At 39.6% G+C, this 16,326-nt stretch overlaps 1 protein-coding gene and 1 long non-coding RNA gene across 2 annotated transcripts in view; both read left to right on the top strand.

The window, feature by feature from the left end:
- Positions 1-247: 247 nt before the first annotated feature.
- Positions 248-16,326, top strand: part of LOC111858091 (macrophage mannose receptor 1-like) — a 119,551-nt gene continuing 103,472 nt past the window's right edge. Inside the window, exons 1-3 of the mRNA XM_072697538.1 lie at positions 248-625; positions 3,308-3,379; positions 3,656-4,009. Coding sequence (XP_072553639.1) covers positions 376-625; positions 3,308-3,379; positions 3,656-4,009 — 676 coding nt within the window. The 5' untranslated portion in view covers positions 248-375. The remainder of the gene's footprint in view (positions 626-3,307; positions 3,380-3,655; positions 4,010-16,326) is intronic.
- On the top strand, positions 4,630-5,563 carry LOC140577658 (uncharacterized). The gene is made up of 3 exons (XR_011981788.1): positions 4,630-4,928; positions 5,025-5,137; positions 5,382-5,563. It is a non-coding gene; the product is annotated as an uncharacterized lncRNA (long non-coding RNA).

The raw sequence follows: 16,326 nt of genomic DNA on the forward strand, positions 1-16,326 counted from the left end.
TCAACTAAATTTATATTTGGATCCAGACAAATCTGATTATTTACAGTATGTATGTCTTTGATAACCAGTGTCTTGTACAGTGATCTTATCCCTGCTTATAATCTTATCTCACCTCCACCAGTATATCCATCAGCCTGTCAGATCAAAGATGGACTTGCAAAAGCCTTTCCTCATCTTGTCAGATCAGGTTTATATTTTTCTATTTGTGATCATGTGTATTTGTTTCTTTCTGCCTGTGTGACTTTTTCTACAGAGTTTCACAGCCACTGTTCATGCTTTTCACATCAGTACCATTTTGTAAACATAAACCTGACCTGGACTGACGCCCAGGCTTACTGCAGAGAGAACTACACTGACTTGGCTACCATTGACAATATGGAGGAAATGAAAAGACTAACTGAGTCTGTAGGTACTGGTTATACTGGAGAGGCCTGGATAGGACTGAAGAATGGAACATCTTTGAGATGGCAGTGGTCCTCTGGAGAAGGAGACACAAGATACATCAACTGGGATAACGGTCAACCAAACTTCTGGGATAATGATCAGCACTGTACCGATTTCCAATCCAATGGTGCATGGAATGATTATTCCTGTTCAACATTGTGGTATTTCATCTGTTATACTGGTGAGTAACATTAACCAGCTCTTTTTGACAAATGGAACATGCCTTTCAAAGTATACTATCCAGCCATGACTTACCCAATAGTAGCTTTTACAGGTAAAAGGGGCTACAGTCTAAATGAGAGTACATTCTGTTTTGGGTATTAGATTACATTAGATGAGCTTTATTGATGCCAGAGGGAAATTCTTATGCATTCTTGTGTTAAAATTGGGAAAGTGTGAACTGGGACTTTGCCATCTTGCTCATTTGTCTTCCTCTGCCAGCCCCTGGAGGATGGGCTCCCCCTCTGAGTCTGGTTCCTCCCAAGGTTTCTTCCTTCTAGAGAGTTTTTCCTTGCCACTGTCGCCTCTGGCTTGCTCACTGGGGGCTTTGGGGGAGGGGGGATGCTGTAAAGCCCTATGAGACAATGTAATGCTGTGAAAATGTACTATACAAATAAAACTGAATTGAATTGAACTGCATACAGGAGCAAATAAGTAGAGCGCATGCAGTGTGAAACAGACAAGATGCAATGACATTTCACCACGCAAACAAGTAAATCTGCAAACAAATTAAAAAGTATACAAGTATACAAAAATAGAATCCTGGAAAAAAAAGAGAATTATGGAGTATTAATGAAATAAATGTTAGGAAAAAGTAATAATAATCTATGGCAATGTGCAATTAAACTGTGAAATTAAAAAACAGACGACACCAGCCTTTTTCTGTTGCCAAGATGGTTTCCTCCTGACATGTCATTGCTGGGATGGGGAGGGGCACATAGGCTTGCTTGTAGCCGGTAATGGTCCTCATCCCATTCCACACTTACTTTGTGCTGTTCAGCTGTAGCTTATGCTACAGCTTCTCCCTGTGGCAGTTTGCCTCCTGGCAGAGTTGAACCTTCAGTTACACCTGCACCTGTTTAAGTTCTTCCTTGTCTCCAGCCCTGAAGGCCCTCTTCTCATTAAGAAGGTCCTTTGTGATCCATGGTATGCTTTTGGGAAAACAGTGCACTGATTTTATGGGAACTGTGTTGTCCAGACAGGAGCGGATGTAGTCCTTGATACAGTGGCTGTATCCCTTAATATCCTCCCCATATGACTCATATATCATGTCCCAGTCTGACTCCTTTAAGCCGTCCTGCAGCCTCCTTCATCCATTTCTTTATGGTCCTAGTGGTGACTGGTGGAACTGCTGGTGTGTAGTTTGGTGTAAGGTACACTATGTTGTTATCAGAGCTGCCCAGGGGTGGTAGCCTGACTGACCTGTATGCCTCCCTCAGGCAGATAACAAGTCCAGAGTCCTGGTTCCCCTGGTGGTGCAGCCCACAGACTGATGAAAGCTGGGGAGGCTGGAGGAGAATGAAACATGGTTGAAATCACCAGAAATTGCAATATGAGCAGTGAGGTGGTCAGTGGTTAGTTTGCTAACCACAGAATATATTTCATCTGTGGCTAGTAGAGTGTCTGCCCATGGGGGCACGTATAAGAGCAAAAGAACAGCATGTAGAAACTCCGCTGGCATGTAATATGGCCACAGTCCCACAGTGAGAAGCTCCATGTTTGGGTCACAAACCTGTGATTTTATTGTAATGTGTTCAGGGCTGCCACCATTTCTCCTTTACAGAAACATTACTTCCATCTCCCCTCTTCTTACCGCTGTTGCTCCTATTAGCACAAATGATGTTATAGTCGCCTATTGGGACTATGGAGTACAGAGTGCTGGTTCTCAGCCAGGTTTTCATGAAGCACATGAGGCTGCAGTATTTGTAGAACTCATAGCAACTGGTCAGCGCTGAGAGTCAGTCCATCTTGTATTTCAGTGACCTTACATTGCCCATGACAGATGTCAGGAAAGGTTTTTACCTTCTGCCTCTTTTCCACAGCTGAGCTCCAGCTTTCTTCCCCATTGGTGTCACACCAGCTCTGCCAGCAGTTTGTCCAGCATCGCTGGCTTTGGTGGGAATGGGGGGGTGCAGGTCCAGCAGGCCATGATGCGTATATGTGAAAGGTGCCATCTGTGACTGAAATAAGGCTGCTGATGTCTAAAGAAGCAGGAAAACATTGCTGTTCCACGGCATGGTAGTCACAGATTTATTTAAAAATATGCAAGAAAACAAACTTACAATAGTAACAAAAATGAAGAAACACATGGGTACTGTAGCATTCAGCCACTCAAGGCATTATATACAGATTATGGCGAAGGTTGATTTTCAATGGTTGGGTTTCAATGCCCAGAATGATGGCAGAATGATTTCACCACTGCGTCCCTGAACCAGGCCCTTAATCCCCAATTAATTGAGACTGTCTGATCCTGCTCTTTCAAAAAATGTATGTAACTTTGGATAAAACCATCTGCTAAATAGGTCAAATGTAAATGACTTCTGGGTTATTGTTGTTTCTTATGCTGTTTACAACAAATCCACAGCTCCCACCTATAAAGAGGGAATAAATGCTACCTGGAACTTCACCTTGATTCAAAAAAATATGATTTGGTCTGATGCTCAGAGCTACTGCAGACACAGTTACACAGACCTGGCTACTGTGAGGAATAAAAAAGATAATGACTTGATTCGTCCAATGGTTACAAGTCAGGCATGGATTGGCCTGTTCCAGGACACATGGAAATGGTCAGACCTGTCAAACTCCTCATTCCGTAACTGGAAAAATGGCCAAAATGCTAATAAGAATAACACATGTGCTTTAGCACAGGTCACCTGGCCTGGGACATGGGATATGACACCATGTGATGAAAAGCATCCATTTGTATGCTATGATGGTGAGTAATGTAACTTTTCTGGGAGGAGTGGCCAATTCTCACCTTTATCTAGCAACTTTAATTTATACTATTTTAAAAATAAATTACACTTATAGTTGGTGTTATTAGTACACATAACACTGCGCAGTTGCATCAGAAAGTTATTTTGTCTTCACTGTTTTGTGAATTTCACTCCCTCTACCCTTCTGGTAATAAATTCCTTTCTCCAAGTTTCCAAATGTCACATGACTTTCTCCTGAACCCACTTTCTGACAATCATCTTACCTTCTGCCCCAGATAACCTGATCTTGGTAAATAGTAACACGACCTGGAATGAAGCCCTGAATTACTGCAGAACGTACCATTCAGACCTGGTGTCTGTCCACAATGAGGAGATCCAGTACTGGGTCAGTAGGATGGCTGAGAAGGCCTCCACTGATCATGTCTGGCTGGGGCTGCGCTTCTCCTGCTCCCTGAACTTCTGGTTCTGGGTCAGTGCAGAGAATGTCTGCTACCAGAACTGGGCCCCAAACAACACATCCAACAGTAACTTGTGTGGAACCACAGGGGCAGTACAATCTAAAGACCCACATTACTGGGTCAGCCTGCCTGAGACTAAGGAGCTCAACTTCATCTGCTCCAAATATCCAAGTAAGGCTGATCCACAAGCACAGTACCTGCAGATTAAGTACATGGAAAACTACAGAGCTGCATCAGATACTCGTTTTGTCTTCCCTTTGTTTTGCTTGTGCATTTCACTCCCTCTACCCTTCTCATAACAAACTCTTTTTTCCAAATTCAAAATATTTCAAATGTGACTTTTTTGTTTGTTATTGATGTGGTGTGTAGAGTGATTTCCAAATAATAATCATGCACATCGTTCCATATTTAGGAATCTCCTAATTTGTTTTTGAAATTTATCCATTCATCCTTTTTCTATACGTGCTTGTTCTGTGCTGGTGAACAGGGGTACAAAGCCTATCCTGAAAGCTCTGTGTACCTGCGAGGTAAAAACCCATATTGGGGTGTAACAGAACATGATACTTGTGATATGTGTTATACAGAGTGATTTGATTATATTTAGATTTAAAGAACTACAAACTGTTTTTTTTTATTTTTTGAAAAAAAGGTGATAGAAGAGAGTGATGATGAGGGATACAGGGAATGTTCTTCTTTCCACATGTTAAGCAAAAAAACTTGGATAACCAAAAATGTCATTCAGAAATAAAGAAAAAATGTTTAGTGATGCTTCAGATTTAGATAAGCAAAAATTAAGATATCACCAAATAGATATCTCTAAATCAATGAACAAGTGTATCTTCATGGTTTAACTTTTGGAAAATAATTGACACAGTACATTTTGCTAATGATTAACATTTAAATGAATGCATGTATTTCAAAATGACTATTTGTAATTTGATTACAAATTTGCATGGAACTGGATGTGTCCAAGTGTGCTGACTTCTTCTGTTGCTCAGTTCTTACAGGAAAGAAAACAATGGTGAGACTGACTGTCAGAATTGATGGAGAAATAAGGGATCCTGAATTCAGCAGCCTTCTGTTAATGCAGGTCAGTTAATTTATCTTGTATCTGTGGAACTACACAGAGAAAGACACAAATTGCCAATGGATGCTCAAGGAAATATTCCGTTGTGTTGTTATCTAGTTACAGGAGAAACTGATCAGCGCAGGCATGTCAGAAGGCACCAAACTATCCTTGAGGACTCAACCTGATGGCCAAATCTTCCATCTAATGGACTAAAGAGAATAAATCTCAAGGTAACGGGTTTGCAACATCTAATTATTGAAGATATAAGTAAATACATCATCAGTACTGTTGTAATTATTATTCCACCGTGAGCAGTTTGTATGACATAGTATATTGTATTATCTTTCTTTAGCAGATGCTTGTGTCATACAGTGATGTAGATCATTCGTAAGGCTTGTGTCTACATTTTATCGTGAGCAATCAGTTAATGGGAGAGGTAACAGAATGGTGTGCCTATGTGTTTTTGCTTTACAGGTGTCTGTGAATTTGCCTGGAACTGCAGTGGTATCTGTGGACCAATCTGCCCAATACGCATTCACTTGCAAATGATGGAAAGAAATTTTAGCTTTAGTGCACTCATGATAATGCAAGCTAACAACATTTAAGGGAGTGTCTATCTATCTGCATAAGAAAAACTTTCATTTGTGCTGATAATTAAGGACTAGATAATTGCTAATTGCATTTCAAACCTCATAGTGCTTACTCTTTTTTTTAGTGTGTTTGTTTAATAGACAATAAACATTTAGAGGTAAAAATATTTTCCATACCCTCATGATTCCAGGGTTGTGGATTTGACTCCAGCCCCTAAGTTCTGCATTTCTGAAGCTTGGATGTTCTCATGGCATTTGCATGCAGACCTGGATTGAATACAAAGTTTAAAACCACAAAAACAAAGCTGTGGTGTTGTGAGGAATATGTAGAGTTAGCAGTGATGTTGTTTGTCAAAAGAAAACATAAGGTGATATGCAGATTAATGACCCCTTTCACTTCACATGTTCATGTTACATAAATACTGTTTTAGTGACTGTACCGTCTTTTAATTCCTGCAATGTTTCAGTTCAGGTTCATCCATCTCTTAAATTGCACATCTGGACTATATACAATTTGTAATCAGAGGTTAACCTTCATCTTCCCTTTCCCCCACTGGGTTTGCTTTACTGTGATGTGGGTCTGCTGAGGTGAAGTCTTACACTAGCAGAGCTGTCTTTCACTGAGCAGCAGGGTGTGAAGGAGTGAAGGTTTCTCCCAGAATGTATTTCTCTTGAAAGACACACAGTAATGAGTCAGGCCCACTATGGGCATTATGTCATTTTTTTTTCATCCACATGGGATCCCACACTGCCAGTTATTGCTTCTGTCCTGAGGAGCCTGATATAGCAAACAAACATGGTGCGACAGTGTTGTCATGGTAAGAGGCCACCACAAGGTGGCAGCTTTGTCACACACTGTAAAACCTACAGTAACAGCACTTCTTAATAATAGAAGTAAGTTAATATAACTTAATTTTGCCTAAAGGTTGGATTCACTCATTTCCACTAATTTAACTTAACTCAAAAATTAATTGTTGGAGTAGTAATTCAGTTCTTTTGAGTGTACTTAGATTTTTAAGTTGGGACGATATAATTCCAGTTTGTTGCAGTAATTCATTTCCTCTGAGTTGACTTCATGATCACTACAAAAACAATGAATCAATCCAAATAATTATGTTCCTTTAAAATTCTATCAATTTAATAGTCTTGTCTGTAATCATTTAACTGATTAGTCAACCCACACATAATTATTCAACATACACAGCAAATTTGCCAGTGTTAAATGACCACTGCATGGTGTTTATATAATTCTCACCAAATCAGTATTACATTTAACACTTTACAGAGTGCAATGAGTGTTGTTTTATAGTGTTACATTTTATTAGCTCTTATAGTGTTCAGTTGATACCATAGAGTGTTAGATCACTGTAACTCCACCTCTTCCCGATTCCAAGCCCATATAGGTGGCACACAGGTGCAAAATGGGTGGCCCCTATCTGCCCCATTTTAACGTGCACACAAGAACTCATATGAGAATCATAAGAGCCACCCTGATTTACCAACCATCATGAGAAAGACTCTGACCAAGAAGGACCTCTCAGCCTTTACTTATTATATGTTAAATTTTTCTTTGCTCAGTGCTGATTTATTTCAAGATCAGAGAACTGCACATCATGATGTTAAGCAATTGTAATGCTTTTTATGGCTTTTTCTTGCATTTGATTTTTAAAAGAGGAAAAAAAGCTATATTCATATATATTTTAATGATAGGTGTGGTGTATTTGTTGATGTATACATCAATTCAAGCATAGGAAAAGGCCTGGATTCATAATGTTAAAATGTAATAGAGACTAATATCCTTGACATACCACCCTAGAACACGGTGTGTTATAAAATTTAAGCCCAATAAAAATCTGAATATTAAATGAGCAAAATAATTTGATTTGATCTTCTATCCCAAGTTGTGGTCTAAAAGCTATAAGGCCACCATCTGCTTTTGGGAAAATGCACTCCTGTAGCCACTAGGGGAGCTCTCACCTTCTCTGAGCCCTGCTAAATAATTATGGTATGCATTCTGACAAGCTTTATTATCTGTGTCAATAAGCACTGCTTTTACACTAACACTCCTGATGAGAGGCTAATTTACCAGTCTTGGCCTTGTCATTAGGAACACATGACAATTTGCACAGTGTTGTTTCACAGTGGATTCTCACTGGTTTTCCCCAGGACTGGTACCATACATTTTATTCAGTTACATACCACAGGCGATTGTGAGAGGACTCAATTGGTTTACTCTTATACCAGTACAAGGAAACTATTTCATATCTTAAGAAAAACTTATAATTAAATTTTAAAACATTATTTCTCTAACTCAGTCCCAACTTTAATGCACAAGTAAGGTAAGAGTTTTGAAGAAATAACATGTTCAGCTTACAAAAACACAGTGGGCTGGCTTTTAGAAAAATCAAAGCTAACTTCATGTAAAGTTTATATAACAAGCAACAAGACCTTGTTGGTCATAGTCATTCTTAATATGGTGGGTTAATCAAACACAGTAGCTGGCTGCCCCAGACATAAGCCACCCATTATTTACCTGGGTGCTACCTATATGGGCTTGGAATCTGGGAAGAGGTGGAGTTTCAGTGATCTAACACTCTATGGTGTCAACTGAACACTATAAGAGCTAATCAAAATTAACAATATACAAAAACTCTCATTGCAGTGTTAAATGTAACACTGATTGTGTTAAATTTAACACTGATTTGGTGAGAATTATATAAACATCATGCAGTGTTAATGTAACACTGGCAAATTTGCTGTGTACAGTCAGCGTGGATGTTGTGTGACGTGGGCGGAGTCTGCCTGTGGGAAAACAAACTGCAATGTTGTGAAAAATTGTGCAAAAAATCAGACACTTATGTATTTCGGTCTGACGTGAAGTCATGCTGGATCATCGGCGTGGCCAGACCCATTTTACTGGGGCGCGTTCTAAATATAATGCGCACATTCTGCACAGCAAATGTGCCAGTGTTAAATTAACACTGCATGGTATTTATTTGGGTCCACACCATTCAGTGTTACCTTAACAACTTTACAGTGTGCAGTGAATGTTTTTACAGTGTTAATATTCATTAACTCTTATAGTGTTCAATTTACAACATAGAGTGTTAAGACAATGTCTCCACCTCTTCCCAAACTGCAAGCCCATATGGGTGGCACACAAGTACAAAATGGGTGGCCCATATCTGCTCCATTTCAATGCACTCTCATTTGAACTCATTTAGGCATTCAGCTGCTGTGTTTTACTAAGCCACCATAATAAGAAAGACTCAGAACAACATTATGTAAGTCAGAGAACATTGGAAAGCTGTTGTTGTACATGTATTTATTCAAGCATAAATGTGATAGATTTCTTGAATCGGAATAAGAAAGAACCGGTCAAGCTCTTCTGAGAACTGCCTGTGGTATTAAAGTGAGTGAAGAGTATGGTACCAGTCACCAAACACAGATTATGAAGCTAGACTGTGTTAGACTGCATAACATAATTATCTAGCAAGGCTGAAAAAAGGTGAGAGCTATCTTAATGGTTGAAGGAGTGTATTTCCGCTAAAGCAGATATGATGGGTGGTGGCCTTATTGCTATTAGACCACAACTTGGGATAGGAGAACAAATCAAATCACTTTGCTTATTAATATTCAGACTTTCATTAAGCTTAATTTTTGAAACCCACCACGAGCATGGCATGGCACTGATATTAGTCTTTACCATGTTTTGCTATTAGTTCTTCTGGGTTTATGTATGCTAGTTAGTCTGAGTAGTGTAGTTCTTATATATGAGTATTTCCAAAGAAATCTCCACAGTTGTAAAAGTATGTATGGTCCGGAAGCTTTTACTAGAGAGTGCACTCTGAGAACAGAAAACTAAATGTTTGGTTTTCCATAGCATTTTCTTCCCAGCCAATACAACAACAAATTTATTTTTGTATAGCGCATTATCACAACATTACATTGTCCCAAAGCGCTTTACAGCATCCCCACCCAAAGCCCCCAGTGAGTAAGCCATAGGCGACAGTGGCAAGGAAAAACTCCCCAGAAGGAAGAAACCTTGGGAGGGACCAGACTCAAAGGGGGAGCCCATCCTCCAGGGGCCGGCAGGGAGAGTCAAATACAGTTAAATACCTTCTCTAATAAACCCTAGAGAATAAACCATTATGCCTAGTCACTGGCTAGCATGCAAGAGCCATTTCTGTGGTGTTTGTTCTCTTGCCCTATTCATCACAATCGCGGTAGACTTAAAAAAAAACTGTACTGTGTCATGCTATGCAAATATACATCCAGCACCACTGGTCTACAGGGGAGTGGGCGGTACCAGGAGCGGCAAAGAAAAGGGTATGACAACTGTCCTAACACTTTTACAGATATATCCTCCTGAGACCCAAGGAAAAAAAGTGTCCTTCAATTTAGGTTATTTGTCTTTGGAGGAAATAAGACATCTCATAATTTATATTTTTTCAAATTTATTTTTATTTTTAATTTCACAGCATGTCTTCTTTAGTGTATAACAGGAATAAATATGTTTCCTAACATTATTCAAAAGATAGATGCAAAAATAAAATGTCCACTACAATGGACACAAATGAATGGGTGGGGTATCAGGGGAATATGTTAATCATACCAGGGACAGACTAGCAATAAAAACACCCCCACAGCATTAAAATATAATCGACTCAGGGGATGAATCCTGTATGCTTCCTAGAGATTTTCTTCTGACTTGATATCATCAACTTATGAAACCACATATCTGGGGGAAACTTCAACATAAAACAAAAAAAAGCTGTAAGGTCCTTTTTGGTCAGAGTCTTTCTCATGACGGTGGGTAAATCTGGGATGGCTCTTCTGATCCTCATGACTTCTTGTGCGCATATTAAAATGGGGCAGATATGTGGAGGTGGAGACTCATCGACAACACCCTATGGTGTAAATTGAACACTATTAGAGTTAATAAAGATTAACACTGTAAAAACAAGACTCACTGCACACTGTAAAGTGTTAAAGGTAACACTCAATGTGGACCCATTTAAACACCATGCAGTGTTAATTTAACACTGGCACATTTGCTGTGTAAGGTTCAAGGCATTGAGTTTCCTTAAATGAACTGAGTACCCATAACTAGGTTAAAAGTTGTCACAACTAGAATGTATTAATAAATATTAAAGGAAGAAAACTGAGTAAATAAAACTTAAATAGTAGCATTTACATAAGGAGGATGGATTTAAGTTATTGTTACCCAAGTCTTTTAAATCAAAGTAATGAATGCAGCTGATGCTCTTAACTTGATTTAACTGTTGCTGAAATTATGAATACTTAAGTTACTGTTACTCAATACAAAAATGTTTACTTTAATTGTTTGAGTTCATAAACTTAAATAATTTAAGGCAATCGGTTTTCTCAAAGTTTGAGTTGAACTAACTCATCAGGTTTTACAGTGCTCAAAATAAGACAAAATAAATAAAATGTGAAAATTGTGCATGTTTAAATAAAAAAAAAAGTGCTTAACTTAAGCCAGGGGTGGCCAAATTTATCCGCAAAGGGCCAGTGTGTATGCAGGTTTTCGCTGCAACTCCCTAATTAGATTATTAATTAGAGGACTGATTGGCTGAAGAGTCCTCACACCTGGGTTTTGTCTGTTGCCTGCCCGAATAAACCCCGTCCTTTGGATCTTTGTTCACCTGATTCCTTATTTGCCCTGTCCTACCTGCTTGCCGAACACCGAATGTGACAGGCAGAGATATGTATCTTGTACTCATTTGTTATTTTTGCCATGAAAACTCCAATGATCTTAATAACAAGTGACTTTACTTCAGTAACTGACATTGCGTTTAAGATTAGTCCAATAGAGAACAGAAACAGGTCTTTGGTTGATTTCTTTGCCTCCACCTTTGTAATCTTCACAAACATTAGCTTCAGCATGCATGCGAAGCAAATGTGGAGAACTGTAAATCTGCAAGGCTCTTTTTTCTTGCAAATAAGCAGACAGTTTCTGAAGCACTTGTGAATGTTACACTTGAAAACTTGTGTAACTGCATGGATCATGGCCCAACTAAAATCCATTTCAGCTTTTTGGGGTTGCAGCTGAATGTTAAGCCTCTTGAAAAATCTCTGCCCAGACATGCAAGCCAGTTTTGTATTGTTAGAGTGCTTTGATCAGAGCTAAGCATCTCTGCTACTGGAACAGTTGTTTTGGTGGTATTTTCTGTTGAAATGCACAGTACACAACGGAACATTATCTTATAAGTTAGGAGGCTGTGATACAACTGTTTCCATGGAATCAAGATAAAGCAGGCATCTTTGGGAGTTTTGGAGTTCTCTCAGCAGATGGAGTTGAACATCAGTGTACATGTAGATTGTAAAAGGAGAAACACTGACATATTGCAAGCTACTCTGTTTTGTCAGAGATTCTTGTAAATTCTGTATGTAAAGATACTCTATGTATTGAGCAGGATTACACTGATTTCACAACTTTTTCTCACTAGATATTTTTTGGAGAACAGACAGTGAAGGAACATCTGACAGGTTGCCATATGATAATTTGCTTTCAACTGCATGTGCAGTTTTCTTGGTCTGCAAGTGCATTGGCGTAAAATCAGCAAGTTGTGAATGTAAGAGTTCTTGAAACTTTGAGTGTCTCTGGTGACATTCCCCTTGAGAATGATGAATGTTTCCCTTCACTTGTATGTTTGAAAATACTGCACAATTATTTTTTTCATTGAGTTTTGTGCCTTTTATGTATGGAAAGTCCATATTCAGCACAACCTGAGAATTTGCATACTGCTTTTCCTTTCCACTGTGTATAGTTCTTTTGTTACTGTGGGTTTTCACTCTAGTCTTACTTTATTATTACTTAAAAGTAGGGCTGTAAACATGTTAAGTGCATATATATTCCCTTTTTTCTTGGGTCTGTTTGCTCATACAAAATGAGATGCGATTAATGTAGATTAAAAATGAATGATATTTAATCGTGATTAATCTAAATTAATCCACAGCAACCATGTGATTAATCTGATTAAAAATTTGAATCATTTGACCGCACTACTTAAAAGCCAAAACACAATATTTGTTAACATTTGATATTTTGCTGGCTATGAGGTTTGTGCATCCACCTTTAATTACTGGTTTTGCATTTTTTCAACAGAAAAATCTTGACTGTTTAAATTGTGGTAATTTAACTCTTTTGAATTTAAAATGGAAACCCTGAGTTTGAGTGTTAGCCTATAAAGTGTGCTGTTCAGTGTTTTCTAAAGTTGCAATCATAGAGAACTTCATTCGCTTATTTTGATTTATAGTAACATTTTATTTGCTTTTTATGGCTATTATTAATTATTAAGAAGAAAGATATTTAATTAGTCACATCGCTGAAGTCAGGCCAGGAAGTTAGCCTAAACTTTGCAATCAAGATGGCAAAATATCAATAAAATATCTGGATACTTCAGCAACACTAGAGATGCACGGAGCCTCTGGCGAGGCATTCAAACCCTCACGGACTACAAACCACCTCCCTAGACTTGTGGTAATGACATCTCTTTGCTGAACAGTCTCAATTACTTCTTCTGTCACTTTGAAACACAGATCAACACACCAGTACAGAAGACCACCCCTCCCCAGGGAGAGCAGGCTGTGTCTGTCTACAGCCAGCGTGTGGAAGACTCTCTCCAGAATAAACCCACGCAAGGCAGTTGGACTGGATAACATACCTGGTTGTGTCCTAAAGGACTGTGCAGAGGAGCTGAAGGATGTTCTCACAGATATCTTTAACATCTCCCTGAGCCAAGCGACTGTTCCCACGTGTTTCAAAGCCTCCACAATAATACTGATTCCGAAGAAGCCCCACCCATCCAGCTTTAATGATTATCAGCCTGTTGCACTGACATCCACCATCATGAAGTGCTTTGAGCGACTGGTCATGGAAAACATCAAGTCCATCCTCTCCTCCTCCCACGACCCGATGCAGTTTGCATACAGGTCAAACAGGTCCAGAGATGATGCCATCTCTGCTGCTTTATATCCAGCCCTCACACACCTCGACTCATATGTACGAATGCTGTTCCTCGACTTCAGTTCAGCATTCAATACTATCGTTCCCCAGCAGCTTACTCACAAACTTGGACATTTGAGACTCAAAACATCCCTCTGTAACTGGGTGTTGGACTTCCTAACAGGGAGGACACAAAAAGTATGGGTCGGCAGCAACACCTCCAGGACCAGGTCCTATTGATTAGGATACTCACCCTGGGTCTGCAAAATTTTTTGTCTTGTGACCCATCCTCTGGTTTGAACATTTTATCTTTTATCATTGAGCCACCCCCAAACACAGATTTTTGTAGCTGACAGAATTTGCCACTCCAGGAAAAATACTAGATCTCTGTTCTAGTTATAACAATGTTGTGGCGTTGGGCAGACCAAGGCATTATAGTGGTGGTAAAGAACGAGGCAAGACGTTTTTACAGAAAAAATGCTCTTTGTATCAGTCCTTAAAAGGATACAAGATACTCAGGAACACAACAGCCATTTACACTAAAAACAGACATGTAACAAGATATACATAGGGGCTACATACATGGCTTGCGAGATTACCACAATATTGTAAACTCATCAGCACTACACTATTAATAATTTGTTTATTATATATTTCATGGTTAATGAAAACATTAACTCTTAAAATGTCACCTAAACAAGGCAGTTTTATTTCAATTTAATTTGACTTCTCAAACAAAGTTCACTAATCCTCTGTACCTATGTTAATCCATCCATCCATCCATTGTCCAACCCGCTTATCCTACTGGGTCGCAGGGGGTCCGGAGCCTATCCCGGAAGCAACGGGCTCGAGGCAGGGAACAACCCTGGACGGGGGGCCAGCCTATCGCAGGGCACACACACACACCATTCACTCACACATGCACACCTAAGGGCAATTTAGCAACACCAATTAGCCTCAGCATGTCGTTGGACTGTGGGGGGAAACCGGAGCACCCGGAGGAGACGACACGGGGAGAACATGCAAACTCCACACACATATGACCCAGGCGGAGACTCGAACCCTATGTTAACCCTCTGGGGTCGAGTGCATTGTCGGCGATGCAGCGTGCTTTACTTTTCGCGTCTATTTCAGTTTATATCTCGCTGAAATCTTAATGTAGAATCATGAAAAAACGCTGGCTAAATCCGTAATCTGTCTTCTTTTCAAAACGTCCAATGTCGGAAGTGTTAACGTTTTTAAAATTAGGTTAAATTGCCAAAAAAGTAAACCATGTCACCTTACTTTGTTTTACCTGCATCGGGGGCGTGTAGTACTGCTGTCACCCGAAGATCGCTATTCACATTCTAAATAGCCGCATTAGCGCGTATTCATATCGCATTTGCATGGTAATTTGATGAACAGCGCAACGGTGAAACGCGACCCAGATACATCCCCATCAGCGCCATAAAAGGGGGTGGGTGATGTGGCCAGGTGTCAGTGGCTCATTCATACACATGAAAGTTGCTACATACTCAATGAAAGGAGCCAAAAATAGTGACATGAGTTCGGTTTTTCTTATTTATTTATCCAACTGAATGTTGCAACTACACCATTTAGTCATCTTCATGTACAGTAGCCAAGACCAGGGATGGATTATGGGTTGTGTGGGCCCCTGGGCAAAACGTTCGCGAGAGTATATATATGCCATGAATTAAGACTATGATATTTGAAGAAATGTGTGATAATGCCCCTTTTCAGTGAAAGTGTGTTTCCTACCCCTAGACCCCAGAGAGTTAATAACCATTTTGTTCTTCTTCCATCTCTCCCTCTGTTTGTGTGTTTTCACTACGGGTATGTAACTGAGATTCTGGGTGGGGGATCCCTACGTTTCCTGCTCGGTGGTACTGCCTGCCCTCTGCCACCTGCATCGTGTGATGGAAACCTCTGATGATGACCCTGCATATGTAGCTAGGTTTAAAACAGCATTCCAAGAAGACCTAACCTCCCGTCAAGAAAACTATGTCAACAGTGAATGGCTCAAGATTGCAACAGCTTTGGATCCTCACTTCAAGGACTTGAAGTGCCTCCCTAAGAATGACAGAGAGAGGGTGTGGACCACACTTGGAAGACTGCTGCATGATCAATCCCCACCTCGACAGACTTGTGAAGATGAGCCACCCAAGAAAATGAGTCTTTTACAGATGGGCTCAGATTCAGAATCAGATGAGGAGTTGCTGCCTGACAGAATCATGCACTCGTACAGAGCAGAGCCAAGTATTAGTATGCAGGACTATCCCTTGGAGTGGTGGTCAGCTCATTCAGAAGCTCATGACAAGGTGGCACTGCTGGCTTGCAAATATCTTGCCACTCCTGCCACCATTGTTCCGTGTGAGAGACTGTCATCAGTTGCAGGCATCATTGTAAATAAGAAGCGGTCAGCTCTCCTCTCAGACAATGTCAAGAAGTTACTTTGTCTTAGTAACTGGCTGAAAGAGGAGTAACAGTGCCACATTAATGTGGATAAATGTTTAGCGAGAGTTTTTTGATAACATGAATGTTCAAGATGTTCAATAAACATGTTAAGTGCATATATATTCACTTTTTTCTTGAGTCTGTTTGCTCATGCAAAATGAAATGTGATTAATATAGATAAAAAAATTAATGATATTTAATCGTGATTAATCGAAATTAATCCACGGCAACCCTGTGATTAATCTGATTAAAAATTTTAATCGTTTGACAGCACTAAATAATAATGATAATGCATCCTTGTCCCTCTCATTCTCTCCCTAGTGTGTAGTGAATAAAAAGAGAGAAGGGAAGCATGAAGAAAGAAAAATACATACATATTGTGGGGTGACTGATTTTCATTCTG

The sequence above is a fragment of the Paramormyrops kingsleyae genome, chromosome 12, assembly GCF_048594095.1.
Source record: "Paramormyrops kingsleyae isolate MSU_618 chromosome 12, PKINGS_0.4, whole genome shotgun sequence".
Taxonomy (NCBI): Eukaryota; Metazoa; Chordata; class Actinopteri; order Osteoglossiformes; family Mormyridae; genus Paramormyrops; species Paramormyrops kingsleyae.